At 53.8% G+C, this 14,254-nt stretch overlaps 1 protein-coding gene across 1 annotated transcript; it reads right to left on the bottom strand.

The window, feature by feature from the left end:
• Positions 1 to 1,705: 1,705 nt before the first annotated feature.
• PHETA1 (PH domain containing endocytic trafficking adaptor 1) lies at positions 1,706 to 6,565 on the bottom strand. Its single transcript, XM_080821128.1, has 2 exons — positions 6,432 to 6,565; positions 1,706 to 4,420 (listed from the first exon to the last, which is right to left on the bottom strand). Exon 2 carries the CDS (start codon positions 4,395 to 4,397, stop codon positions 3,687 to 3,689), a length of 711 nt encoding a protein of 236 aa, XP_080677254.1. The 5' UTR covers positions 4,398 to 4,420; positions 6,432 to 6,565; the 3' UTR covers positions 1,706 to 3,686.
• Between the last annotated feature and the right edge of the window lie 7,689 nt (positions 6,566 to 14,254).

Below are 14,254 nucleotides of genomic sequence, written 5' to 3'. Positions count from 1 at the left end.
AACAAGAACATTTAATACCTCAAATTACTAGATGTCCAGGAGTAGGGCAGGCTTCTGGTCCGTTGATTTGTCAGTTCAAGGATATCTTCAAATATGTACAACCCAGCAGGGCATATTTTCCTTAGTGTGGCCTACTCATGATCACAAGATGGCTGCCACAGCTCCAGACATCAGGTGTAACCTATCCCCAGAGAGCAATGAAGAGCTCTTCATTGTATCTCTTTTTAGAAGCAAGAAGACCCTTCTACTCACATCTCATTGGCTGAAATTCAGTCACACAGCCATTCTTTAGCAGCTAAAGTCTAGCTGATCCCTGAAAGTCAAGCGGGAGCAGCACAATTAACCATTTAGGGTAGATGGATGTGGGCAACCAGCCCATAGCTTTTGGTCTGGTTGCCATCCTTGAGGTTCTCACCCCTACCCCAAGTGGCTTCTCAGAATATCCCTCTGAATATATACAATATCCCCCCAAAGACTGTTTGGTAAGGACAATTTCCTCTACTTTGTCCTGCTTCTGGGATGTTTTACTCATCCTTAGACACATGACCCAAACATCCCCCCTCGGTCTGACGGAAACACTGACATACTAGCAGGTAGATGCCCAACGCTCTGGCATGGACCGACTTGTCTCCCCTCCCCTTTTTAGCGGGTTGCAAGGAAACATTCCAGCCCTCAAAAGCCTGGCACGTGAGGACACCCTTGTGACCCTCCCTCGTGGGGCTGTCTCTCTCCTGCGACTTCCCCCATCCTATAGCCCAGGCCCTGCAGAGGCTGCGGTCACAAACACCACAGGGAGCGCCCTGACTCAGCCTGTGTGGGGAACCACTTCCCTGGCTCCCATGTCAGCTGTGGTCCCAGGAAAGGTGGGATTAATTACTCAGCACATCCTGGGTGCTCACGGTGGCATGATTCCCTGACCCTGACATTTTTCATTTCTTATTCTTGAACTTGTTCCGAGGACTAAGGACGGTAGGTTGCTCATCCTAAGCCACATTTTCCTGAGTGTGCACGGTTTTTCCAGGCTGGCAAGGGAGACACGTGACTCAAGTTCTGAATCCACATTAGGACCACCTTGGGCCAGCCCCTTCCCATCTGTGAATCCCCCAGTAGCCCAGCAAACAAGCTCGAGGAGTCTTGTTTGAGCACCACCACCATCCACCCTGTGCTCACAGAAGACATCACTCATCACAGGCTCTTTCTCTCTGAACCAGCACTGATGTCAGAATTCTCTTCCAGGGCCCTAGGCAGGCACCACGAACTGATCTGTGAGAAGAGGCAGGTTTTGACTCTCCCATCTGCCATCCCTGACATCCCTCCCAACTGTCAGGCCCTGGCCCACAGTTAATTTTAAAGTCTTCACCTTTCCCCCTCCTTCCTCTCCCCTCTGAAAAGGAACTTTGCAACTCCACCCCCCCCCCATATTCCTCTGGAAGGCTCTGCCCTTCTTCCACAGGATTCTAGGTGTTTCTGTCCCTACTCTGACACTTTTACAGCTGTGTGAACTTAGCAGCTTTCTCAACTCGAGTCTCAGTTCCCTCATCTGTAAAATGGAGCTGTTATCTGCTGTAAGATGTTGAGAATGTGCCAGGCAGAGCATAAAGCCATGGGCACTCAGCATCCACTAGTCATTTCTCCTGTAGGGTCTGCTCTGCAATGAAGGATTTTGATGGGGAAAAATGACACAATCAGCCATTTTTTTGACCAATTTTTTTATTTTAGCCTTTACATGCCCCTCCCAGGCTGCCTGATATCTCTGTCCCCACCCAACTCGGGAGGCAGCCTGACCCCATCTTGTGCTTTTTTTTGGGGGGGGGAAGGGAAGCAGTGGTAGGCACTGTACCTTTACAGAGCTTGTAAACCTGTACCAGGATGGGGGCTGACACCTCACCCCACCAGCTGGGTCTGGCCAGTACATGGGCTCTGGGCAGATCTTAACATCCCTGGAGACCCAGAGCCTATAGACAACAGCAGCCATCCCTACCCCCTCCACTCGGGACTTGGAAAGGAGGGGCATGGGAAGTGTAGGAAGACCCCAGAGGCACCTGTCAGTGGAACAGGACGTGTAGAGACTGGGAAGAAGGTAGAAAACCAGGTGAGATTCTTGAGGTGACGGTCTCCAGCCCAGGCTCCTGATCCTCTCCCTGGGAGCCGTGCCAACTGCCCACCGCCGACCTTCAGCCAGCCCAGAGCTGGGGCACCTCATCCCCTCCCACCAGATAACAAGAAACAAAAGCAGTGAAAACACCAGGCTCTGTTGCTGGGGGGAAAACACCCTAAAGTATTAAAAATTAAATTAAAACTGAAGCCCCAGTCAACTGAGCCAGCAGTGAGCTGGTGACTGCAGACACAGACACCCCCCCATTCTTCCCAGAGCCCCAGGGTCTCCAAAGACAGCAGGAAGGGGCCTCAGGACCAAGCCCCACTGCCACCAAGAGGGACCCTCTGGGGAAATACAGGTTGGGGCATATGTGTCCTCAGGTGGTCCCCAGTGTGGGGCACTGAGGACTGTAAACAAAACCCAGCTTGAGGGCTGGGGGTGTCCCAGCCCCCCGAGATTCTCCTTGGAAGAAGAATGGCCACTGTGGTGAGTACGTAAAACAGCAGTCGGCCTCGAAGCAAAGCAAGACCTGGTCTCCCCATCAGAATATTGGGGGTGGAGGTGGGCTGGGACTGTGGAGTGAGGGGCTTCCAGAAGCCAAACACAGCGTGGCAGCTGTTTCTTTGCAGTACCAGATGAGCACCCAGGCCCTTTCTGGGTGGTGAGTCAGCTCCTGGCCATCCATCCCTGGGGAACCCGGCTAGAAAGTCAGCTCAGGCCACACCTGCCCAGCTCAGGGCTGGACAAGGTCAGGCGAGCTCCTGAGACGCCCCAGCCCAGGCTGGGGCAGAAGACCCACTTCCGAAGGAGACTGAAGTATGTGGTTAAGGAGTGTCGGGAAGGCATGTGAGAACCACCACACGGACACACACATGGCCCAAACCAGAGGGCCGCTACTGTGCCAGCAGTACCTTCTCAAGGCCTGGCTGAGTCCCAGGGCAAAGTCCTGCCTCGGCCCCACTCCAAGCCAAGAGCCCTGGGAGCAGGCCATCTCAGGGCACCGGCCTCACATGAAAACCTGCGCCTGCGCGGCCTTCTGCACCTGCCTGGGGAATCAGGAAGGCAGCCTGGAGCCAGGCCCTGGAGCAAAAGGTCAGACCCAGGTGTGGTGCCGCAAGGCCAAGGCTTCTCTCTGTCTATGTTCAGGGCCAGTCCCAGCGGCCAGGACCAGGGCTGAGTCGGCATTGCCTTTCAGGCCCCAGATCCTCATGTGGTCCCAGTCACCCCAGTGGGGGCCTGTTAACAGCAACAGGCCTTTGCTGGGTGACTCCGGCCGGCTTGGGGCCAGAGTTCCCTGGATACCAGGACTCCGGCTTCTTGAGGCTCACTGAGGCCCCGGAGGCTCCCTAGAAGCAGGCACAGGGCCCCCTCTGAGTCCCACAAGTCCTAAAGCACCCCTCAGAGCCCAGCATCTTCTCGGAGCCGGGTCCCGGAAACCAGGCCACCCCGACTTCCCTCAGGAACCCCCCTCCACCCTGGTCTCCCAGGGCAGGGCCTGTCAGAGCGAGGCCTGGGGCTGGGGTCCGCCTGGAACCAGGTTCCCCCACCCCCGGGGCGACGTCAGGGCTGGCCCGCCCCGCTCATCCCTTCAGAGCTGGGCCCGGCTCCTGAGCCACTGGCTCCTCAGCGCCCTCACCTCCTGCCCATACAGCTCGTGCAGCCGGGCGAAGGAGCCGGCACGGAGGGGCCCGTTGGGCGCCGAGGCCCGCCGCCGGGGCGGGAGGGGCGGCGGCGCGGGGCCCGGCCGGGAGCCGGCGGCCGAGGCGCCCGCGGGGCTGGGGGCGGGGCTGGGGGCGGGGCTGGGGGCGGGGCTGGCGGCCGGGGGCTCCGCGCTCCACACGGCGCAGCCGTTCTCCTTGGGCGGGAGCGCGCGAGGCCGGCGCGGCGGCGGCGGACAGTCCCCGGCCCGCATGGCGGCCAGCTGCTGCTCCAGCTCGCGCACCACGAGCCGCAGGTAGTCGAAGCTGGCCCGCGACAGCGCCTTCACCCAGCCCTCCATGGCGGCCTGGCTCTCGGCGGCCAGCACGTAGGTGCGCGCCCGGGTCCCCGCGAAGCGCACGGCGAAGGCGAACTCCTCGGCGGCCTCCACCAGCTCCACCGTGCAGCCCTCCAGGATGATGACGCCCACCGGCTCGCGGCTGGCCGGGTCCTCGAAGTAGAAGAGCATGTTGCCGCGCAGCACGAACCAGCGGCGGTGGTAGGCCGCGTGCCGGCCGCCCTTCTTGTACAGGAAGCCCGCGTTGTCCACCGGCGCGTCGCACGTGGCGTAGAAGGCCAGGCTGCGCTCGTTCAGCTTCATGGCGGCCGCGCAGGGGCCTGTCCCTGCCCCCCAGGACAGCCAGCCGTGACTCACACGGCCACAGCCACCAGGTCCCTCCCCGCACCGCGCCTCGCTGTGACCTCAGTGCCACCCTTGGCCACCCGCGGCCCTCAACGCACCCCCCCTTGCACAGCTGAGGAGGAAACCGAGGCTCCTGGAGCAGAAGCGGCCTGGCCACGCTCATGCAGCTCTTCAGGATCAGAGCCAGGGCCCACATGCAGGGCTAACTAGCCCCCGAAGTCTCCCCAAGGTAAGGTGGAGGGTAACTACTGCAGGCCAAGCATTTTGTATGTATTAACTCATTTCATCTCGCAGCAAACCCCCGTTGGTAGGGCCTCGCACCACCCCTATTTGACAGGTGGGGTAACAAAAGACAGAGCTAGTTACTCTCAGACAGTCACAAAGCAGGTTGGGCGGAACTGAAATTCAAACCCAGGCCTCATCTCAGGCCCGGAGGCCTCCAGCATCCCCAGAAACCAGACCGGCTGTCTCTCTGTGGTCCCTTCCAGGTCCCAGCTGTGCTTTTATAGCTGGCTTTGATTTGCCTATCCCTGGAATGGGGATATGAACAGAACTTATTTTGGAAGGCTGTAGGGCCTTCACTCATCAAACTTCACTCATCAAATTTGTTAAGGACCCTCTATGTGCCAAGTACTGTTCTCAGGCATGAGGAGTACAGCCATAAACGAGAGAGGGCCACTGCCCTGGTGGCACCGACGTGCTAGTGGCAGGGGAAGAGGCAGACCATTAAGAAACAGGTAAGGTCCATCTGCCAGGTGGTCTTCAGTGCTATAGAAAATAAAATACAGGGAAGGGGCCAAGAGTGTTAGGGACCAAAGGAATGTTTGACTTTAGTGGAAGTCAGGAAAGGCTATACTGAGAAGGTAACATCTGAGCAGAGACCTGAGGAGGTGAGGGAGGGAGCCCCAGAGACATACCAAGCAGAGGGAAGAGCAAGTGCAAAGGCCCTGAGGTAGGAACCTGCTACTAGGCTTGGGAAACAGCCAGGAGGCTGGTGAGGCCAGAGGGGGAAGGGAAGAGGCAGAAAACACTGTTATGAAGTGACCCAGATAAAAGGCCCAGGGCTTGACCCACACTTACAGGAAACAGATGTGGAGAGCATCTAATTAAAGCAGAGGACTCTAACTCTATACATTTGGCCAGTGATTTTTATCCACTTTCCCCCAAAGAGTACATGATGGGGGCAACACTGGCCAGACGGGATTAACTGGGAGGTGGAACCTGGGCCCCCAACATAGCCATACCTTCCCTTGGAGTATTTCATGGACAGTTTGTTTGGGATTCACAGCCCCACTCTGCGCAGGACAGTAGCTGTATTTTTCAAGAGGCAAAGCATGTAAAGTCCCTGGATTGCAGAAGGTACTCAATTAACGTTTATTCCCCAGCCTGGGTGGTGCCTTACTCAGGGCCTGGAGGAATGAGGTATGGCTGGTGACTCTCTTGGGAGCATCTGCCAAGCCAGGCAACCTGACCCAGAGCAGAGGAGAACGACTGCTCCCAACTGAATCCACCTCATCTAACTTGCCTGAGCAGTCAAGGAAGGCTTCCTGGAAGAGACAACACGAGCTATGATTTAGTAGCGGAGATCAGCCTGTCTTGATCTAGCAGTGGGGCCAAGGTCAGACAGAGGCCCTGAAGGCTCAGGGCATGTAATTCCTGCTCTGCCTAAAGCCTGAGCGACTTTAGACACAGGCTGCCCTGCTCTAAGCCTCAGTTCCTCTCTCTGCAAAACAGGACAGGAAAAGCGCCACCGCTGCCGCCGCCACCCAGCGGGTCCCGGGCCATGGCCAGGCCGCCCCGGGGCCCCACGCCTCCCGTCCCGCCGCTGCCGCCACCTCCCTAGGCTGCACAGCGAGGTAAGGCCGGCCTGGCGAGGCGGGACCTGCGGGTGGCCCTGCGAGGGGCCTTCCTCACACCCCAACAACTCCATGTGGACCCTGGCTCCATTTCGCACAAGAACCACCCACCCTACCTGCCCCATTGCCCTCCTACCTCTCAGGCCACCACTTGCCTCCCTGCCCTCTGCCCAGTCTGGTGTCGGCTTGCTCTTCTCTGGGTTCAAATGTCAGCTCTGTAGTGTTCGGGTCGTGTGAGCCGGGCAACCTTTAAGCTTCTCTGGGCCTCCTTTTCCATATCTGTAAGATGGGATCATGACAGCACCTACATCAGGGTGTTGCGATGTGACAGTGACTCTGTAGAAGGTGCCGAGCCTGGTGCTGGACACACAGTACACCCTCAGCAGTGGTAGTGTTGATACTCTTCTCGGCCTCACCAAATGCCCCCCTCAGCACTCTGCCTCCCCTCCTCACCCCCACTGTGCACTTATCAAGCCCAATTGATCCCCCCCATCCCAACCTCTTCCAAATCACTGATCTAATATCTCTGCCCTCTACCCCTTCCCTGTCCTCCATCCCTGTCGTCACTTACCTCACAGGTGCCGTAGCCTCCTGGTTGTCTCCCTGCCTCCACCCTTGCCCCTTCCCTGTCCTCTTTCTTCAGAGCCAAACTCCCTCCTTCCCCCCCCCGCCCCCGCCCCGGCCCCACTACAATCCATTCCCACCGAAGGATCCTGTTAAGAAAAGTCCAACCACACCTCTCCTCTCCTCCTCTAAACACTCCCATGACTCCTTGCTTGTCCCAGTATTAAATTCAGCCCTACCCATGGCTTCCAAATGCCCTTCCCCTACCTCTTTCCCCCTTGCTCATTCAGCTCCAGCCACCCTCGCCTTCTTGCTGTTCCCCAAACACACCAGCCTTTGCCCTGGCTGTTCCCTCTGCCTGGAACGGCCCTCTTCTATTTTCACATGGCTGACTTCTCATCCTTCAGTGTCAGCTTGACCATCAGGGAAGCAGTCCCTGACCACCCTGTACGCAAGAGACACACACCCCCAGTCACTCCCCTACACCCCAACCTGAAATTACCTGAGTCATCTCTGCCTACTCTAGGAGGGCAGGGGTTTCCTGCCTGAATTCCAGTGCCTGGCATGTAGTTGATGCTCAGATACCTGTGGAATGAGTCAGACAATTACCTTCTGAAATCTCTCTACATCCCACATTCATAGATGTGGAGAATGGAGACAGAGAGGTTAAGTAACTTGTCCAAAGGCACAGTGCTGTGCCCAGAGTCACATGCTCCAGGCAACCAGCACAAAGGGGCTGATCCTGAGATGTCCCCACCCCACTAAGACCCAAGGAAGAGCAATTTCCCTCATGGCTCAGCAGCTGTCCCCCTGCTGCTGCCCAAATGGGGCCAGCCTGGCCACGATCACTGCCCAGCACAGAACCCCACTCTGCCAGTGACTCTTGCCTCCTCCAGCCCAGAAAAAAAAAAAAAAAAAGAGGGCAGGAAACAGAAGGGGTTCAACCTCCAGCCTCTGGGAGGGCCTGGTCACCCACTTATCTCCTCACACTCATGCTGTTTTCCAAGTTCAGAGTCCACTCCGGGTACTGCTGTTGATTCAACAGCCTTTGGCCAAGCAGGAAGCTGGAGGGAGCCTGGCCTCTCTCTGGTCCCAGGGCCAAGTTCTCTCCTCCATCTAAAGAATGTCCTTTCACCTTTCCCAGCCTGTTTCCCGTCTGCCAAATGGGCTGCGGAGGGGGTTCGATGGGCTAGAATGAGGAAAACCCACTGGCAAACTCTGGGAAAGGAACCGAAAGCACTGCCACTGGGAGTCAGGGTGAGCCTCATCTATAAAGTGAGAATATTAATCTCTATCTCTCTGGGAAGGATTGAATAAATCCCGAGAAGTCATTCTGCAATATGTTTACCAGGTAGTGAGCACTCAGGAAAGAAGCTGTCCAAAAGGCAAATAATTAGTTCAAGGTCTCCAGGGACACAGCTGGCCCAGAATCCAGGACTCTGGGGAAAATGAGGCATGACATTTGGCATTCAATTCAAGAAGCCAGACCGCAGGTATTGAGATTGAATCCAGCTGCCACAAGTGTCCCCAGCAGTGGGCATGGGGGAGAGGGTGTGGCAGGTACGGACAGAAAAACGTGCTGAGAACCCCGAAGAAGAGGGCCTCTCCAAGACCAGGGGCCACAGAGCGCCCAGAACCCCCACCCAGGCCCGAAGCAGCCCCACTGCCCATTGCAGAGGCTGCTTCTCCAGGTCTGGCACTGCTCCTGGCTGCCCTCTGCTCCTTTCTTTGTGTCTGGTGTGTTCCTTAAAGGACAGCCAGAGCCCAGATGCGGTGGTTCACCGCAGAACGTGGGAACCAGAGCTCCACCACGGGTGGAGGACCCTTATGGGGCGCGGGTCGGCGGCCAAGCTCGGCCGGCAGCTGGGGTCCCCAATGGGTAAATTACCAGCGGCGTGTTATCGCAGATGGGCAGCTCTCTCCAGCAGAGGTCTCCCAGACAGCCGGGGATCCCGAGGCCCACGGCGGCCCGAGCCCGATCTCGCGTCCCCTCGCAGGGCCACCCGCAGGTCCCCCCTCGCCAGGCCGGCCTTACCTCGCGTGCAGCCTAGGGAGGTGGCGGCAGTGGCGGGACGGGAGGCGCGGGGCCCCGGGGCGGCCCGGCCATGGCCCGGGACCCGCTGGGTGGCGGCGGCAGCGGTGGCGCTTTGTCTCCTGGGCGGCGGGGCTGGCGCAGCCGCGGGAGAGCGCCACTCGGTCGGAAGGAGGCGGGAGCAGCCGGACGGTCCACGATCCCCGGGCGCGCCCCTTTAACCCTTCGCACCCCACCCACGCCGGGACCGCCCCGCCTTCGTCCCGCCCCCGGATTGGCCTGCCCCGACTAGGCACGCCCCCTGGGTTCGCCACGCCCCCGCTGGCCGGCTCCCGAAACCGCTCTTAAAGGGACCGCGCCTAATTCCCCAACCCCCAGTGCCCTATCCCAGGAAAGAGGCCTAGGCCCGGGAGACCGCGCGCTTCTAGGGGTAAGGACCGGCGGCAGATTTGCAGGGGAAAAATCATCTGGGGTCGTGGGCGAGACCAGGTCCTGCAGCCCTAGGCCTGAAGTCAGAGCTCTTCCCTGACTAGCAATGCCAGATTTAGAAATTTTAGCTCCTAGCCGAATCTGAAAAACAACTCTGCTAAAAATTTGTAATTTATTAAAAAAAAAACCAAAACCCTGAATATAGCACATTTCGGGCGTTTTGACAAAGTCAGTCGAGAACTGTATTATATAAACAGGGTGCCTGGCAACCCTACCCCTTGTCCCAGTGAAGAGGGAAAGTCCTGGAGTTGGGCGGGCATGGGGTTCGAGTCCCACTGAGCCGTTTGATTGCTGTGGGCCCTTGAGAAGTCAGTTCACGTCTCTAGGTCTCTGTTTCCTCGTCTGTAAAGTAAAGACAGTGAATATAAAGTTCGTGGCACACAGTAGGTGCTTTCAGCAAACAGGAACTGCTGTTCTTTTTATTCCACCCAAAATAACATTGTTCTGCCTCCTGGACCTTTTTTTTTTTTTTTTTTTTTTTTAAATTTCTGGCTCTTGCTGCCACCCTCCAGGACTCAGTCATTGTCCGGTCCTGACCTGAGGACAAGAGAGAAACAGGACAGACCAGGATCATGTATTCGTTCTACAGCCTCTTACAGAGCACCTACTATGTGTCAGGCACTGTTCCTTAATCAGTCAACAACTGAGTTCTGGAGGTGATCTGTGCTAGGAAGACAGTCAGCCATGGTGAGGTAGAAAGAATGCGAGTGAAACTTTAGACAAGGTGCTCAAAGAAAGTCTCTCTGAGGAGCAGAGACCTGAATGAAGTGAGGGAGAGAGCCATGTAGATGTCCGGGAAAAGATTGTCCCAGGCAGAGGAAACAGCATGTGCAAAAGGTCCTGAGATTGGACCATCCCAAGCATGTTTGAAGAACAGGGAACAGGCCCAGTGGGGCTGCAGCCAAGCAGGCCAGTGAAATAATCGTAGGAAATGAGGTCAGAGAGTATTGGTTGAACCAGGTGGCTTAGAGCCTTGTGGATCATAAGATTTTACTTTTACTCTGAGAAGAATGGGGAGCCATGGGAGGGTTTTGAGAACAGGAGAGAAACATGGTCTGTCTTGGGTTCAACATGGTCCTGGCTAGTGTGAGGAGGATGAACTACAAGAAGAAGGGTAGAGGCAGGAGACCAGGGAGGATCCTATTATATTAGTCTAAGCAAGTGATGGTTGTTGCTTAGAGTAAAGCGGAAGCAGTGGGGGGTGGAGAGGAGCGGTTGAATTCTAGGGCTTACCTGATAGTGAAGCCAGCACGGGGGAGAGTAGGACCAAGACCCGCAACATGGAGTGAGACAGGTACCTAAATGCATCTGATAATGACCGAACCCCTGAATCCACCTGTACTGGATGCTGCCATAATTCTTTAGTCAGGAAAGCCTAGCCTGAATTTCCACAACTGTAAACACTCACCAGATTAGGAAAATGCCAGGCACAAAGGCTTCTGGGTCTTGATGTGGGGCAATTTTCCCAGAAGTCTGTGAACCCTGGTTCTCAGAGCCCCTCATGCTGCAGTTGGGGTTTGCCGTGGGTGAAAGAAGCAGAAAGCAACCACCTGGCATCTTTTTTAAAAAAATTCCTTAATATTTATTGTCATTTTAATTGAGGTGAAATTCACATAACAAAAAATTAATCATTTTATTTATTTAAAAATGTTTGCTTTTTTTGAGTAATCTCTATACCCAACGTGGGGCTTGAACTTACAACCCTGAGATCCAGAGTTGCGTGCTCCACCAACGGAGCCAGCCAGCCAGGTGCCCCCAAAATTAACCATTTTAAAGTAAACATAATATATAGCACGGTGAGGGACACCTGGGTGGCTCAGTCTGTTAAGCGTCTGCCTTTGGCTCAGGTCATGATCCTGGGGTCCTGGGATCGAGTCCCACATTGTGCTCCTTGCTCAGCGGGGAGCCTGTTTCTCCCTCTGCCTGCCACTCCCCCTCTTGTGCTCTCTCTCTCTGACAAATAAATAAAATCTTTAAATTTGCGTGTGTGTGTGTGTGTGTGTGTGTGTGTGTATACATACATATATAGCACGGTGACTAGTTGATAACAGTTTGTATAATTTAAATTTGCTAAGAGAGTAGAGCTTAAATGGTCTCACCAAAAGAAGAAAAAAAAAACAAAAAAGAAACGCTAAAACACATTGATGATGTGTTAACTAGGGGAGAGGAATCTTTTCACAATGTTCATATATGTATCAAATCATCACAATGTACACTTTAAATGTCTTACTTTTAATTTGTCCATAATACCTCCATAAAGCTAAAAATAAAGAAAGAAAAGCAAAAAGATAGAGCTCTGAGCTTTAAAAAGTCACCAACATGGGGCACCTGGGTGGCTCAGTGGGTTAAGCCTCTGCCTTTGGCTTGGGTCATGATCCCAGGGTCCTGGGATCCAACCCCACATCGGGCTCTCTGCTCGGCAGGGAGCCTGCTTCCTCCTCTCTCTCTGCCTGCCTCTCTGCCTACTTGTGATCTCTGTCTGTCAAATGAATAAATAAAATCTTTAAAAAATAAAAAAAGTCACCAACACAGGGGCGCCTGGGTGGCTCAGTTGGTTAAGGGTCGTACTGTTAGTTTTGGCTCAGGTCATGATCTCAGGGTCGTGGGATCAAGCCCCACATCAGGCTCCGTGCTGAGTACGGAGTTGCCTTCAGATTCTTTCTCTCTGCCTCCTGGCACGCATGCTTTCAATCTCTCTCTCTCTTGCTCATAAATAAATAGATAAATTATAACATCACCAGCACAAAATAAAAGAAACAATTCAGTGACATTTAGTACATTCATGATGTTTAATCACCAACACTATCTAGTTTCAGAACATTCCTGTCACTCCAAAGTAAAACCCCACATCCTTTAGCTGTCACTCCCCATTCTCCCCTCCCTCCAGACCCTGGCAACCACCTATCTACTTTCTGTCTTTTTTTTTCATGGAAGTGTACTTGACACACAATGCTACATTAGTTTCAGGTGTACAACATAGTGATTCAACAACTCTGTACTTACGCTGTGTTCACCGCAAGCACAGAGGCCATCTGTCACCGTGCAACACTATTACAGTATTATTGATCGTCCTCCCTGTGCTGTCCGTTTCATTCCTGTGACTTCTCTTCCACAACCAGAAGCCTGTGTCTTCCACTCCCCTTCACCCATTTTGCCCACCTCCACCTCCCTCCCCAAGGGCAACTACCAGTTTGTTCTCTGTATTTATGGGTCTGTTTCTGGTTTTTTGTTGTTATTTGTTTGTTCATTTGTTTTGTTTTTTAGATTCCACATATAAGTGAGGTTGTATGAAGATCGTCTTTCTCTGTCTGACTTATTTCACATAGCACCATACCCTCTAGGTCCATCCAGGTTGTTGCAAATGGCAAGGTTTCAGTCTTTTTTATGGCTGAGTAATATTCCATTTTGTGTATCTACCCCACGTCTTTATCCATTCATCTGTGGGTGGACACGGGCTGCTTCCATACCTTGGCTTTTATAAGTAATGCTGCATTAAACACAGGATTGCATATAGCTTTTCAAATTAGTGTTTTTATTTTGTTTGGATAAATACCCAGTAGTGGGATTACTGGATCATACTGTGTTACTACTTTTAATTTTCTGAGACATCTCCACATTGTTTTCCACAGTGGTTGCACCAATTTACATTTCCACCATCAGGAGAGTCCCTTTTCCTCCACGTCCTCAGCAACATATGTTATTTCTGGTTATGGTGGTGGTTGTTTTAATTCTGGCTCTTCTGATGGGTGTAAGGTGCTATCCCGTTGTGGTTTTAATTTTCATCTCCCCGAGGATGAGTGATGTGGAGCATCTCTTCACGTGTCTATTGGCCATCTGGATGTCTTCCTTGGGAGCATGTCTGTTTACGTCTTCTGCTTATTTTAATTAGATTATTTGGTTTTGAGGTGTTAGGTCGCATGAGTTCTTTATATATTTTGGATATTAACCCCTTATTGGATATATCATTTGGGAATATCTTCTCGTATTCAGTAGGTTGCCTCTACTTTCCGTTGCTATGGATTTATCTATGCTGGTTATTTCCTATAAGTGGAATCAGTGTGGGGGGGGGTGCCTGCGTGGCTCAGTGGGTTAAAGCCTCTGCCTTCAGCTCAGGTCATGATCCCAGGGTCCTGGGATCGAGCCCCACATCGGGTTCTCTGCTCGGCAGATAGCCTGCGTCCCTCTCTCTCTCTGCCTGCCTCTCTGCCTGCTTGTGATCTCTGTCTGCCAAATACATAAATAAAATCTTTAAAAAAAAAAAAAAAGTGGAATCAGTGTATAGGGCCTTTTGTGCCTGACTTCTTTCACTTAGCATAGTGTTTTCAACGTCCATGAGCCTTACAGCATTTATCAGTACTTCCTTTCTTTGTGGCCGATTCGTATTTCACCGTACGAGTATGCTACATTTTGTTTATCCTTTCAACTGTTGAGGGATCTTCTGTCATTCCAGCCTTTGGCGGCTGTGAATGGCTGAGCAGTTTTGTGGCTGGGGACTGGGGAGGGCTGGAGAAGAGGCCGTGATTGAGAAGGCCTGGAAAGGGGAATTTGAGAACCAGAACTGAGTTGTGGCTGCGGTGACCGATCCTGATGATTTTACCTCCAAACCATGTCTGAGTCTGTCACTTCTCCATCCTCGCCACCACTTCCCCATCCCAGGCCACCATCAACTCTCAGCTCTCACCAGGACAGCTGCTGTGGCCTCCTCTCCCGTCTCCCGGCTGCCCCCGACCCCTGCACCCGGTGAATCCATCTTCCTCTGAGGGAATCCTCGTAAAACTTAAGGCAAACCAAGGCATGGCACTCTCTTACTCAAAGCCTTTCCGTGGCTCCCCACTGCCTCAGAAGCAAGTCCACCTCCACCCTGTGAGTGACAA

The sequence above is a fragment of the Martes martes genome (genome assembly GCF_963455335.1).
Source record: "Martes martes genome assembly, chromosome: 13".
In the NCBI taxonomy this organism is placed as follows: Eukaryota; Metazoa; Chordata; class Mammalia; order Carnivora; family Mustelidae; genus Martes; species Martes martes.
Note: the sequence above shows the minus strand (reverse complement) of the source record. Positions and strands in the feature narration are given on the sequence as shown.